At 44.2% G+C, this 15,862-nt stretch overlaps 1 protein-coding gene across 1 annotated transcript; it reads left to right on the forward strand.

Annotated features, from left to right (window-relative positions):
* LOC137535531 (zinc finger protein OZF-like) lies at positions 1-15,862 on the forward strand. The gene is made up of 3 exons (XM_068257371.1): positions 1-69; positions 3,660-3,933; positions 12,441-15,862. The coding sequence occupies exons 2-3, from the start codon at positions 3,699-3,701 to the stop codon at positions 13,301-13,303; spliced, it is 1,098 nt and encodes a 365-aa protein (XP_068113472.1). The 5' UTR covers positions 1-69; positions 3,660-3,698; the 3' UTR covers positions 13,304-15,862.

A 15,862-nucleotide genomic window follows, 5' to 3' on the forward strand; every position in this document is an offset into this window, starting at 1 on the left:
AGGAAATGAAGCCAAAGACAGGAAAAGATGTAACAGAAGGGAGGTAGAGAAGATACAACGTTGGAAGAGGTAATTGTGAGATTCTTGCTGTATATTAGGACATCTATGCCCATTGGGCAATGTACAGGTCTGTAGGATAGGGTGGGGAGATTAGTAAAGACATTGAGTATAGGCAGGTTTAAGAGCAGTAATACAGCACAATCTAATTATAGTAAATCCTAATATAGTAATCTCAGCCCCCAGGTCCCAGCGATGTGCCTGTATGACTATACAATGTATGTCCAATCCTGATAAAGTAACCTCTGGCTATAGTAATCTCAGCCCCAGCAATGTGCCTGTATGACTATACAATGTATGGCCAATCCTGATATAGTAACCTCTGGCTATAGTAATCTCAGGTCCCAGCAATGTGCCTGTATGACTATACAATGTATGTCCAATCCTGATAAAGTAACCTCTGGCTATAGTAATCTCAGCCCCAGCAATGTGCCTGTATGACTATACAATGTATGTCCAATCCTGATAAAGTAACCTCTGGCTATAGTAATCTCAGCCCCAGCAATGTGCCTGTATGACTATACAATGTATGGCCAATCCTGATATAGTAACCTCTGGCTATAGTAATCTCAGGTCCCAGCAATGTGCCTGTATGACTATACAATGTATGGCCAATCCGGATATAGTAATCTCTGGCTATAGTAATCGCAGTCCCCAGCAATGTGCCTGTATGACTATACAATGTATGACCAATCCTGATATAGTAACCTCTGGCTATAGTAATCTCAGGTCCAGCAATGTGCCTGTATACTATACATGACTATACAATGCCTGTATACTATACATGACTATACAATGTATGACCAATCCTGATATAGTAACCTCTGGCTATAGTAATCTCAGGTCCCAGCAATGTGCCTGTATGACTATACAATGTATGGCCAATCCTGATATAGTAACCTCTGGCTATAGTAATCTCAGTCCCAGCAATGTGCCTGTATGACTATACAATGTATGACCTATCCTGATATAGTAACCTCTGGCTATAGTAATCTCAGTCCCAGCAATGTGCCTGTATGACTATACAATGTATGGCCAATCCTGATATAGTAACCTCTGGCTATAGTAATCTCAGTCCCAGCAATGTGCCTGTATGACTATACAATGTATGTCCAATCCTGATATAGTAACCTCTGGCTATAGTAATCTCAGGTCCCAGCAATGTGCCTGGATGACTATACAATGTATGACCAATCCTGATATAGTAACCTCTGGCTATAGTAATCTCAGTCCCAGCAATGTGTCTGATAACTACAAGAAGTAGTTATGGCAAATTCTATACCTGCATTTAAAGGGGGCTTAGATGCTTTCCTTGCATTGAAAGACATCCATGGCTACAATTACTCGGTAATGCCCAATTATGTTGATCCAGGGATTTTATCTGATTGCCATCTGGAGTCGGGGAGGAATTTTTTTCCCTTTTAGGGCTAATTGGACCATGCCTTGTAAGGGTTTTTCGCCTTCCTCTGGATCAACAGGTGTATGTGAGGGAGCAGGCTGGTGTTGGAGTTGTACTTAGTTCTCTGGTTGAACTCGATGGACGTATGTCTTTTTTCAACCCAAATAACTATGTAACGAAAAAAAGTCCTTTATTGTTCTAGATTAACCAGGGATACTTACCTTGCGATAATCCCACGCCAGTATCCTCAGGAGTGGTCCCACGCCAGTATCCTCTTAGGAGTTCCTACCACCCTCCCACTCTGACGAACTCCTGCCACTGAATGGTCACAGTCAGCCTCTGCATCTGTATAGCAGAGGCTGGGAATACGAAAATTTTGCCTTTGAAACAAACAATTTCGGTAAATAGTAATGCAATCAAAATGGCCACTGGGAAATCCCTGATCGCTGGAGGCCACACTGGAGTGGCGAAACCAGCCATTTTTCACATAAATGGTGGGTCCAGGTGACCAGAGCAGGAGGTGCCTGTACTGCAGCAGTGTCCTTTTACACAGTTTAAAAACCATTTTTCCTATGAAACTTTGAAATTGATTTGCTCAAAAACTATAAGGTCTTTTCACAAAATTTTTGGTGATGATAGCATCTTTGGGGGCTTTACAATTAACCTCGGAAGTTGGCACTATTCAATTCAATAGAAATTCGGTTTTCGCATGCGGTACACCGAATTCCGGCGGAATTGGAATTCAGCTGTTCCGATCAGCTCTAGATGAGACCCCCCCTCCCCTTGCACAGCAGATAGTCCAGCAGACAGAGGGAGAGAGAACACAGCAGAACACTGCAAAGAGACACACAGAGAGAGCATTACAAGAAGGCATAAAAGCCAAGCATAGAGCGGGAGAAGGAGGCCAGGGGGGGTAATGAATGTGCTTACAGGGCAGTGCAGAGAGTCCTTCAGTGGGGGGTGCTCAAATTTAAAAAAGGTGCCTCGCAACGCCCTCGTCCTCATTTCTGGCTAGGGGTGAATGCAAATGCTGGGTGTCATGTGGGTTCTGGCTATGGGTGGGTATCGAGTACCATGATTGTTGATTGCAAGTATTTAGTGCCATGTGAGATCTGGGTGCGTGTACTGGATGTCATGTGGGTGCTGGGTGCAGGTACTGGGAGTGACATGGGTGCGAATACTTGGTGCCATGCCTGTACTGGGTGCTGGCTATGGGTGGGATTTGGGTGTCATGTGGGTTTTGAATGTAGGTACTTTGGGTGCAGGTACTGAGTGCTTGGTGCAGATAGTAGGGCCATGTGGAGGCTGTGTGCAGGTGTGTACTGGGTGTAATGTCAGGCCTGGGTGCAGGTACTTAAGGTCATGTGAGCGAGAGTATTGGGTGCCAGCTATGGGGGGGGGGGGGGGGGAAGGGGTGGATGTGGGGAGAAGTAAAGGTCAGCGTGGGTGCTGCTGGAAGGGGAAGTCATTGGGGATGCTGGGGGAGAGAGAGTTCTGTTTAGGTGCTGGATGAGGTCACTATGGGTGCTGCTGGGGACAGGAAGGGTGCTGCTGGGGGAGGGAAAAGTTAATGTAGGTGCTGGAGGAGGGAGGGGTCAGTGTGGGTGCTGGGGGAGGCAGGATCACTGCAGTGCTAAGGCTGGAGAGGGAGAGGTCAGTATGGGTCCTAGGTGAAGGGAGAGGTCCTTGTGGGTGCAAGGTTGAGGGAGAGGTCACTGTGGATGCTGGGGGAGGGGTCACTGTTGTCAGAGAGACACTATCTTACCTGCTCTCACACAGCTGTGGGTATGGTCATGTCATGTGATGCATGTGGTGTTTTGGCAGCCAGGGATGTGGTATTCTCTCACACACAGCAGGTGAGTGGAGGACTGGTGTGAGTGGATCTGGTGTGAGAGTCTGGATGTGAGTTCATGTGGGGGACGATTTGTGGCTGGTGTGTGGAGGGGGTGGAGATGACTCCCATGGGAGGGCTGCTTCTGCTTCAGCCACACCCAGGATGGAATGACTTAGAGCACTTGAAACTCCCCTCTCTTCTGCCACGCCCCTCTGACATCATCTCCCACCGCCATACTTCATATATCACAGTTTGCGTTATAGTATTATAGTATAAAATCTAGGCCTAGGAAATTCCATTCTTCTGCAAGCTCTGTTTATTAGTACTTATTTTGTAAAGCTATTCCTTGCCATTATTTCATGACTTTAGGGTGAAGAACTCATTTCTTAAAGAGCAAAAGCATATGCGATGAGTGATCGGCAGTCTATGGAGAAGGGTGACATGATGAGGACAATTAAAGAGAAAGAAGAAGAAGAGACGTATGTGAGGAGTGATCAGCAGTCTATGGAGGAGGGTGACATGATGGGGACAAGTAAAGAGGAAGAAGAAGAGATATATGTGAGGAGTGATCAGCAGTCTATGGAGGAGGGTGACATGATGAGGATGGTTAACGAGAGAAAACGTTTTATACACATTGGCACAGGTTTGTACTTTCAAATTGTACTTATACCCCATTACAGGTACACTGTGCAGTCACATTACACATCACACCCCTATTACTTCTCACATTCCCTGTGTACATAGTGTGTTTATACCTCATTACAGGCACACTGTGCAGTCACATTACACACATCACACCCATATTACTTCTCACATTCCCTGTGTATATAGTGTGTTTATACTTCATTACAGGCACACTGTACAGTCACATTACACACATCACACCCCTATTACTTCTCACATTCCCTGTGTACATAGTGTGTTTATACCTCATTACAGGCACACTGTGCAGTCACATTACACACATCACACCCCTATTACTCCTCACATTCCCTGTGTACATAGTGTGTTTATACCTCATTACAGGCACACTGTGCAGTCACATTACACATCACACCCCTATTACTCCTCACATTCCCTGTGTACATAGTGTGTTTATACCTCATTACAGGCACACTGTGCAGTCACATTACACACATCACACCCCTATTACTTCTCACATTCCCTGTGTACATAGTGTGTTTATACCTCATTACAGGCACACTGTGCAGTCACATTACACATCACACCCCTATTACTCCTCACATTCCCTGTGTACATAGTGTGTTTATACCTCATTACAGGCACACTGTGCAGTCACATTACACATCACACCCCTATTACTCCTCACATTCCCTGTGTACATAGTGTGTTTATACCTCATTACAGGCACACTGTGCAGTCACATTACACACATCACACCCCTATTACTCCTCACATTCCCTGTGTACATAGTGTGTTTATACCTCATTACAGGCACACTGTGCAGTCACATTACACACATCACACCCCTATTACTTCTCACATTCCCTGTGTACATAGTGTGCTTATACCTCATTACAGGCACACTGTGCAGTCACATTACACATCACACCCCTATTACTTCTCACATTCCCTGTGTACATAGTGTGTTTATACCTCATTACAGGCACACTGTGCAGTCACATTACACACATCACACTCCTATTACTCCTCACATTCCCTGTGTACATAGTGTGTTTATACCTCATTACAGGCACACTGTGCAGTCACATTACACACATCACACCCCTATTACTTCTCACATTCCCTGTGTACATAGTGTGTTTATACCTCATTACAGGCACACTGTGCAGTCACATTACACACATCACACCCCTATTACTTCTCACATTCCCTGTGTACATAGTGTGTTTATACCTCATTACAGGTACACTGTGCAGTCACATTACACATCACACCCCTCTTACTTCTTACATTCCCTGTGTACATAGTGTGTTTATACCTCATTACAGGTACACTGTGCAGTCACATCACACCCCTATTACTTCTCACATTCCCTGTGTACATAGTGTGTTTATACCTCATTACAGGCACACTGTGCAGTCACATTACACATCACACCCGTATTACTTCTCACATTCCCTGTGTACATAGTGTGTTTATACCTCATTACAGGCACACTGTGCAGTCACATTACACACATCACACCCCTATTACTCCTCACATTCCCTGTGTACATAGTGTGTTTATACCTCATTACAGACACACTGTGCAGTCACATAACACACATCACACCCCTATTACTTCTCACATTCCCTGTGTACATAGTGTGTTTATACCTCATTACAGACACACTGTGCAGTCACATTACACATCACACCCCTATTACTTCTCACATTCCCTGTGTACATAGTGTATTTATACCTCGTTACAGGCACATTGTGCAGTCACATTACACACATCACACCCCTATTACTCCTCACATTCCCTGTGTACATAGTGTGTTTATACCTCATTACAGGCACACTGTGCAGTCACATTACACACATTACACCCCTATTACTTCTCACATTCCCTGTGTACATAGTGTGTTTATACCTCATTACAGGCACACTGTGCAGTCACATTACACACATCACACCCCTATTACTTCTCACATTCCCTGTGTACATAGTGTGTTTATACTTCATTACAGGCACACTGTGCAGTCACATTACACACATCACACCCCTATTACTTCTCACATTCCCTGTGTACATAGTGTGTTTATACCTCATTACAGACACACTGTGCAGCCACATTACACATCACACCCCTATTACTCCTCACATTCCCTGTGTACATAGTGTGTTTATACCTCATTACAGGCACATTGTGCAGTCACATTACACACATCACACCCCTATTACTTCTCACATTCCCTGTGTACATAGTGTGTTTATACCTCATTACAGGCACACTGTGCAGTCACATTACACACATCACACCCCTATTGCTCCTCACATTCCCTGTGTACATAGTGTGTTTATACCTCATTACAGGCACACTGTGCAGCCACATTACACATCACACCCCTATTACTTCTCACATTTCCTGTGTACATAGTGTGTTTATACCTCATTACAGGTACACTGTGCAGCCACATTACACATCACACCCCTATTACTTCTCACATTCCCTGTGTACATAGTGTGTTTATACCTCATTACAGGCACACTGTGCAGTCACATTACACATCACACCCCTATTACTCCTCACATTCCCTGTGTACATAGTGTGTTTATACCTCATTACAGGCACACTGTGCAGTCACATTACACACATCACACCCCTATTACTCCTCACATTCCCTGTGTACATAGTGTGTTTATACCTCATTACAGGCACACTGTGCAGTCACATTACACACATCACACCCCTATTACTTCTCACATTCCCTGTGTACATAGTGTGCTTATACCTCATTACAGGCACACTGTGCAGTCACATTACACATCACACCCCTATTACTTCTCACATTCCCTGTGTACATAGTGTGTTTATACCTCATTACAGGCACACTGTGCAGTCACATTACACACATCACACCCCTATTACTCCTCACATTCCCTGTGTACATAGTGTGTTTATACCTCATTACAGGCACACTGTGCAGCCACATTACACACATCACACCCCTATTACTCCTCACATTCCCTGTGTACATAGTGTGTTTATACCTCATTACAGGCACACTGTGCAGTCACATTACACATCACACCCCTATTACTTCTCACATTCCCTGTGTACATAGTGTGTTTATACCTCATTACAGGCACACTGTGCAGTCACATTACACATCACACCCCTATTACTTCTCACATTCCCTGTGTACATAGTGTGTTTATACCTCATTACAGGCACACTGTGCAGTCACATTACACACATCACACCCCTAGTACTCCTCACATTCCCTGTGTACATAGTGTGTTTATACCTCATTACAGGCACACTGTGCAGTCACATTACACATCACACACCTATTACTTCTCACATTCCCTGTGTACATAGTATGTTTATACCTCATTACAGGCACACTGTGCAGTCACATTACACATCACACCTCTATTACTTCTCACATTCCCTGTGTACATAGTGTGTTTATACCTCATTACAGGCACACTGTGCAGTCACATTACACACATCACACCCCTAGTACTCCTCACATTCCCTGTGTACATAGTGTGTTTATACCTCATTACAGGCACACTGCGCAGTCACACTACACACATCACACCCCTATTACTCCTCACATTCCCTGTGTACATAGTGTGTTTATACCTCATTACCGGCACACTGTGCAGTCACATTACACATCACACCCCTATTACTTCTCACATTCCCTGTGTACATAGTGTGTTTATACCTCATTACAGGCACACTGTGCAGTCACATTACACACATCACACCCCTAGTACTCCTCACATTCCCTGTGTACATAGTGTGTTTATACCTCATTACAGGCACACTGTGCAGTCACATTACACACATCACACCTCTATTACTTCTCACATTCCCTGTGTACATAGTGTGTTTATACCTCATTACAGGCACACTGTGCGGTCACATTACACACATCACACCCCTATTACTCCACACATTCCCTGTGTACATAGTGTGTTTATACCTTATTACAGGCACACTGTGCAGTCACATTGCACACATCACACCCCTATTACTTCTTACCTTCCCCGTGTACATAGTGTGTTTATACCTCATTACAGGTACACTGTGCAGTCACATTACACACATCACACCCCTATTACTTCTCACATTCCCTGTGTACATAGTGTGTTTATACCTCATTACAGGCACACTGTGCAGTCACATTACACATCACACCCCTATTACTTCTCACATTCCCTGTGTACATAGTGTGTTTATACCTCATTACAGGCACACTGTGCAGTCACATTACACACATCACACCCCTATTACTTCTCACATTCCCTGTGTACATAGTGTGTTTATACCTCATTACAGGCACACTGTGCAGTCACATTACACATCACACCCCTATTACTTCTCACATTCCCTGTGTACATAGTGTGTTTATACCTCATTACAGGCACACTGTGCAGTCACATTACACACATCACACCCCTATTACTTCTCACATTCCCTGTGTACATAGTGTGTTTATACTTCATTACAGGCACACTGTGCAGTCACATTACACACATCACACCCCTATTACTTCTCACATTCCCTGTGTGCGTAGTGTGTTTATACCTCATTACAGGCACACTGTGCAGTCACATTACACATCACACCCTTATTACTTCTCACATTCCCTGTGTACATAGTGTGTTTATACCTCATTACAGGCACACTGTGCAGTCACATTACACACATCACACCCCTATTACTTCTCACATTCCCTGTGTACATAGTGTGTTATACCTCATTACAGACACACTGTGCAGTCACATTACACACATCACACCACCATTAATGTGCCCTTGTGCGTTGACTATGCAGTTCAGATGTCTAGAGTTGTGAAAGCAAGATTGCATGAACATATAAATACACCAACAGAGGTAATGAGAGGTGCACAGAGGAAAATATAGGCTGCAAAACACTTTTATTAGTGCAAGCACAGTGCCAGGGAATGGTATATGGTGTTAGAGGTGTTGAAGATCCAGAAATAGGGATGATCATTGAGATGCAAAAATTTCTGAGTTCATGCCGAATTATGTAAATTTTTATGCAAATATATGGAGCTTGAAATTGGACCAGTTTAAACCTTGGTTGGATTTGATATTGGTCCATTTTCAAGTTGCGTATATTTACATAATCCCGCATAAATTCGGAAATATTTGCATCTCATTGATCCTCCTTCTCCTGGGTGAAAGAGTCGGGGACACAAGTGCCTGGAGGCTTGTTTAGACATTTCAGCCTTAGATGCTTCCTACTATAGTATAACTGTTCATTAGTGATGAGTTTTGAGCCCACCTTCTAATCTGTGCATGTGTGTACAGTGTTATGTGTGTGTGTGTGTGTGTGTGTGTGTGTGTGTGTGTGTGTGTGTGTGTGTGTGTGTGTGTACAGAGTGAGTTTGCGTTTATGTACAGTATGTGTTTACAGTGTGTGTCTCTGTTTGTGTGTGTGTGTGTGTGTGTTTACAGTGTGTGTGTTTACAGTGTGTGTGTGTACAGTGTGATGTGTGTGTGTGTACAGTATGTGTTTACTGTGTGTGTGTGTGTGTGTGTGTGTGTGTTTACAGTATGTGTTTACAGTGTGTTTGTGTATCTGTGTGTACATGTGTGTGTGCATGCATGCATGCATGCATGCGCGTGTGTGTGTATTTGTTAACAAATTATAAATACTGCGCCACAGTTCACACAGTGATTACCACTTTTTACAATCAACAGTCAGTGGGATCGCTGCAGAAAGTCCAGTCACTGGGTAATAAAGTTCAATTGTACTGCTGCGCTCTCCAATCCTGTAATGGAAAGCAAACTCCACATAGGGCAATATTGTTCAGACTTTGTAATATACTGTTTCAACTCCTCAATGCCACCAGTGTCTTGTGCTCCCCAGGTGTCACACAAATATATGTCCCTCGTCCCCTCTCACTAGATGCTCACCAGATTATAACCACCTCAGCTCTCAGGTGGATCTTAGACAGAACGTTATAATCAACTTAACTTGCTTCTGTAGAGAAGAAAAAAACTCCACATAGGGTAGTACAGTTCAAATAGCGAGACAATTCAAGTGCTGCAGACACCGTGCCTGTGTATCAACACCCTTCAGTCGTGCCACTCCAACTCATTGCATGCAGCACTGCTCACCAGATGTAGCCCACCTCTATGTACAGGTGGAAACTGCGCTCTATAGTGTATCCAATCAATTCCACGATCCGCAATAGCTTAAAAAAAAAAGCCTCTTGCAAGGACTTTATTCTCACTGTTAAAATTGCTCAATAAAAACATAAAAAGAAAGTGCATATAGCGTAATACTGTCAATAATGCCTCTGTGTGCAGTAAACTAATTTCACTTACGCCTTCAGAAGCAGTCTGCACATGTCCTATACAGGTGGATGCCAATGCCCATCCGTCTGACTCCTGCCTCCCGGGTGCTTCCTGACGATTCCACGCTCCCCCGTTCCGCCTCCTCACTCAGTCGCAGGGTATATGAGTGTGGCGTGAGGATGAAACGCGCGTAGGGCAGAGCTATACGTCTGACATCGTACAGGATCCAGGAAGCGCATGGACCGGCCGGTCAACAGAGAAGCGCACGAGACGATACCCTGCGACTGAGTGAGGAGGCGGAACGGGGGAGAGCTTTCTTTTTATGTTTTTATTGAGCAATTTTAACAGTGGGAATGAAGTAAAGTCCTTGCAAGAGGCTTTTTGTAAGCTATTGCGGATCGTGGAATTGATTGGATACACTATAGAGCGCAGGTTCCACCTGTACATAGAGGTGGGCTACATCTGGTGAGCAGTGCGGCATGCAATGAGTTGGAGTGGCACGATTGAAGAGTGTTGATACACAGGCACGGTGTCTGCAGCACTTGAATGGTCTCGTTATTTGAACTGCACTACTCTATGTGGAGTTTTTTCTTCTCTACAGAAGCAAGTGAAGTTGGCCATAACGTTCTGTTTAAGATCCACCTGAGAGCTGAGGTGGTTATAATCTGGTGAGCATCTAGTGAGAGGGGACAAGGGACATATATTTGTGTGACACCTGGGGAGCACAAGACACTAGTGGCATTGAGGAGTTGGAACAGCGTATCACAAAGTGTGTATTTGTTATGTCTATATAACTGTGAAAGCAGAAGACCAAGCACTTGATAAAGGGCATGAAGTCTGAAACGTCCTGCTGGTTTGCCGCTGTGTACCACATATGAAATGCATTATAAAGCAATTTGGAAATTATCCATGAAAAGCTCCGGATCGGTTGGAGTTGTTCTGTATGGATTGGATGTGTATTGGTGGGATGAGCCCTTTCTAACCTGTGAACTCCCTGCAGAAACAGATTGACCGACACCAGAGGCCTTCATAGTGCTTGCGGCACTTACAGTACACATCAGAGCCATATTCTCACACTTCTTGGTCCTCTCACTCCCAGCTTCATTGTTATATATGCATAGATATACTACACAATATTTAAACCGCGTCTAACAAGCAATGAAGACCACTAAATGGGTTTGCAATAATCCTGTATCACAATATTGCAGTAGATTGCACACAGCATGCGGAGTGCACCACACATGCAACCGCCTGGTTCACCGCTTCGTGCTGTGCGAACAAAACAGCCCCCCCCCCCCCACTAACAGTGGACGGGCTCACCAGATTGTTTCCACCTCAGAGAGCAGCATGAGAGGCCGCACATAATCCGTATTATTATGATATGGTACTCTGTTTGTTATGACCACTGGATTAAAGGGAATCTGAAGTGAAAATAAACTTATGATATGTGTAGTACAGATAGGAAACAAAACATTAATAGCACAGATATGAGCCTCATAATGTTTCCAGTACAGGAAGAGTTAAGAAACTCCTGTTGTTATCTGTGCAAAGGAGCTTCTGTGAGCTCTGCAACTTTGTAAAGTGGTGGACAGCACTGTCTTTTGAAGCTCTTATCTCAACTGTCTCTCATTGTTTCTTCTTTGTTTATGGTTTTTCTGCAGAGAAACGTTCAAAGGGTCATTAGCCTGCTCTGTGAAATCATTTAAAATGCTGAGTGTATTGTGGAAACTGCAATTATTAGAGAATGATTAATTGTTAGGAAAAAAGCTATATACCTGAAAATAAAAATGACACTATTTTCTTTGCTGCTAATGTTCTTTTATTTATCCGTATTACACAACCAGTTCATTATATCATGAGGTTTTTTTCGCTTCAGTGTCACTTTAAAGTGAGGATTTTATTCATTCGAGGAAACAGTTGATCTGTATATTGGAGAGATCCTGTGGATGTTTATGTTGAACACTAGATCCACCTGTAAACGAACCCTATGTCAGTTTATATCTTTTTCTAGGTGCCTAATTATCGGAGAATGCAGATGGAACATTGATTTGTATGTATAGATTTAGAATACACAGTGTGGCTTTGGACACAACCTCTGCAGTTTTCTATCAGGCTGATCATTCTTATTTTCCTCAGACTCCTCTAACAGGAAGTGATGATGTTTCTCTATTTGCAGCTCGGAGTCCCGGCATCAGGAACCTCTCAGAGACTCCTCCCCCTCGCTCCTCACCCCATACAATGAGCAATGACGATCTCACAGACGACTCCTCCGATGAAATCTCTCACTCAGAAATTGTCCATGCCCCTCCCCCTGAGGAGTCACATGCCGGGAGGCCCCCTGGCATAGCACAACAGGAGAAGGGATTCAACTGTGCAGAATGTGGGAAATGTTTTCATAATAAATCAAACCTCAATAGGCATCAGATTTCCCACTCAGGAGAGACGCCATATTCATGTACTGAGTGTGGGAAATGCTTTAACCTTAAATCCAGTCTTCTGAGACACCAGCAGAATCACACAGAGGAGAAGCCATATCCTTGTCCTGAATGTGGGAAATGCTTTGCTCGTAAAGCTGGTCTTCTAGCACATCAACAAACTCACTTGGGGGAGAAAAGGTTTAAATGTTCTGAGTGTGGGAGAAGTTTTTATTTGAAAGACAGTCTTAAGAAACATGAAAAATCACACAGGGGAGAGAAGCCCTATTCCTGTTCTGAGTGTGGGAAATGTTTTATAAATAAAACGAAGCTCATTGGTCATATACGATGTCACAACGGCGAGAGGCCCTTTGCGTGTTCTGAGTGTGGGAAAGGTTTTGCAGAGAAAACAAATATGATTACACATGAGCGGCGTCACATTGGCAAGAGGCCCTTTGAGTGTTTTGTGTGTGGGAAAGATTATCCCCTGAAGGCGGAACTCACCGTTCATCTGAGATCTCACACAGGCGAGAAGCCATTTTCCTGTCCTGATTGTGGGAAAAGTTTCGCTGTGAAAGCCAGTCTTAAGTCGCATCAGAAATCTCACAGAAATGAGAAGTCCTAGTCCCGTCCTGAGTGTGGGAATAGCTTCCTGAGATGTAAACTGTGGCAGACATTAGTAATCACACTCAGTTACACAAATGATGTTCTGGGTGTGGGAAATGCTGAGGGATGCAATTGCTTCCGGTTGTTGGGAATTTGGGGAGGTAGTGTTACAGAAGACATCCTCTGTGTCTGTTGTTGATGTGTGTAACGTTAAGCCTGGTACACACATTCAATTATGATTTGCCAATTTTACTACCTCTATGTAGTATGAGTGATTCCCTACACCATCTGCTAATAGTATTCAATATCTATTGACCCTCCTACTACATGGAGGTGGTAAAATTGGCCAGTGATTGGCCAATCATAATTGAAAGTGTGTAGCAGGCTTTACACTCTTATAAATGTTTGTAATAATCAGTGATCAGGGATTTCTCCTCCCCCTTTTATTTATAATTAGTGGAATGACTTAGAGTTAATTTGGCATACTTGTTTGGTAATCAGACAGTTTTATCACTTAATTCAGCCTCTGCTGTCCTCCTATGAATAAAGTGTAGACATTAAGCCTGCAGATCAGGTGCTCTGACTGCACAAGCCTGCAGATCAGGTGCTCTGACTGCACAAGCCTGCAGATCAGGTGCTCTGACTGCACAAGGCTGCAGATCAGGTGCTCTGACTGCACAAGCCTGCAGATCAAGTGCTCTGACTGCACAAGCCTGCAGATCAGGTGCTCTGACTGCACAAGCCTGCAGATCAGGTGCTCTGACTGCACAAGCCTGCAGATCAGGTGCTCTGACTGCACAAGCCTGCAGATCAGGTGCTCTGACTGCACAAGCCTGCAGATCAGGTGCTCTGACTGCACAAGCCTGCAGATCAGGTGCTCTGACTGCACAAGCCTGCAGATCAGGTGCTCTGACTGCACAAGCCTGCAGATCAGGTGCTCTGACTGCACAAGCCTGCAGATCAGGTGCTCTGACTGCACAAGCCTGCAGATCAGGTGCTCTGACTGCACAAGTCTGCAGATCAGGTGCTCTGACTGCACAAGCCTGCAGATCAGGTGCTCTGACTGCACAAGCCTGCAGATCAGGTGCTCTGACTGCACAAGCCTGCAGATCAGGTGCTCTGACTGCACAAACCTGCAGATCAGGTGCTCTGTCTGCACAAGCCTGCAGATCAGGTGCTCTGACTGAAGTGTAACTGGATTTGTTGGATGCTTGTTTCAGGAGTGTGATTCAGACACTACTGTAGACAGAGAGATCAGCAGGACTGCCAGGCAACTGGTATTGTTTAAAGGATAACTGTAGTGAGAGGTATATGGAGGCTGCCATATTTATTTCCTTTTAAGCAATACCAGTTGCCTGGCTATTCAGCTAATCCTCTGCCTCTAATACTTTCAGCCATAGGCCCTGAACAAGTATGCAGCAGATCAGGTGTTTCTGACAAATTTAGACAGATATGACAAGATTAGCTGCATGCTTGTTTCTGGTGTGATTCAGACACTTCTTTAGGCAAATAGACCATCAGGGCTGCCAGGCAAATGCTATTGCTTAAAAGGAAATAAATATGGCAGCCTCCATATCCCTCTCACTACAGTTCTCCTTTAAAGGAAACCAGAGATGATAAAAATGTTATACATACCTGCAGAGCCGTCTCACCCACCAGGCAGCTATAAATTCCTGCCTAGAGCGGCAGGAGGAGCCAGGAGCGCTGCTGAGAGTTGAGAGAATAAGGGTTCAAGTTACACAGCAGCAGCTAACAGCAGCACTTGACTGGACTCATAACTGGATTCACTGACTGATTAATTCAGTTCCTTCAGCTCAATGATTCAGAGAACCACAGTAATGAGTCAGTGAGAGAAGGCTCAGAGTACAGCATCAGCTTCTGAGTCCTGACTCTTCACTCTGATTCACTGATTCATTCAGTTCCTCTCTGCTACTGGTAACTGCGTGGATGTAGAGACTGAGCGTAGCAGGATTAGCAGCCTGGCATGGACTGCACCCCAGGCTTTTATTCAGTGATTTAGGGATGGTCTGGTGTATTCAGGTTTGTTGTTGTACAGTGATGTGAAACACTAGGCTAGCTGATAAAAGTGCAATTAGAGGACAGGCAAGCTGGTAAATATACACAGCATGATGCAGAGCTTGCCTGGAGGGTCTGTGGGAAAACATCTGTCTTGTCTATCCTCATTGTTATGACTGCATGTGCAGATAAGGTGTTAAACAGGTTGAAAAGTTTTGACAGTCCCTAGACTCCAGGAGGACTCCCTTCTGACTTGTGTGGGAGACTGGCAGGGACAGCAGCCCTTTTACCGGCAACTAGTCTCTGTGTAATTTGGGACTGCAATACAGATTAGCTTTCTGCTCCATCTCCTGCTATTCTCCTTTAGACTGTAAGCTCGCAAGGGCAGGGCTCTCTCCCCCTTTTGTGTCTTGGAAATCATTATACATTTTATTCATCATGTTATTTTTATCACTGTCATTACCACTTCTGTATTTTGTATTCTGTATGCTGTATTATTTTTTTGTATTTTGTCACTAATTATGTATCTTGTATATTAGTGTACACCATTGTCTGTATTATG

This window comes from Hyperolius riggenbachi, chromosome 10 (assembly GCF_040937935.1).
Source record: "Hyperolius riggenbachi isolate aHypRig1 chromosome 10, aHypRig1.pri, whole genome shotgun sequence".
Taxonomy (NCBI): Eukaryota; Metazoa; Chordata; class Amphibia; order Anura; family Hyperoliidae; genus Hyperolius; species Hyperolius riggenbachi.

Excerpts from the sequence above, each read along its gene's own strand:
- LOC137535531 (XM_068257371.1), top strand. The coding sequence starts at position 3,699 with ATGAGTGATCGGCAGTCTATGGAGAAGGGTGACATGATGAGGACAATT. Across the intron at positions 3,934-12,440 it reads TTTTATACACATTGGCACAG|CTCGGAGTCCCGGCATCAGG; the intron begins GTTTGTACTTTC and ends CTCTATTTGCAG.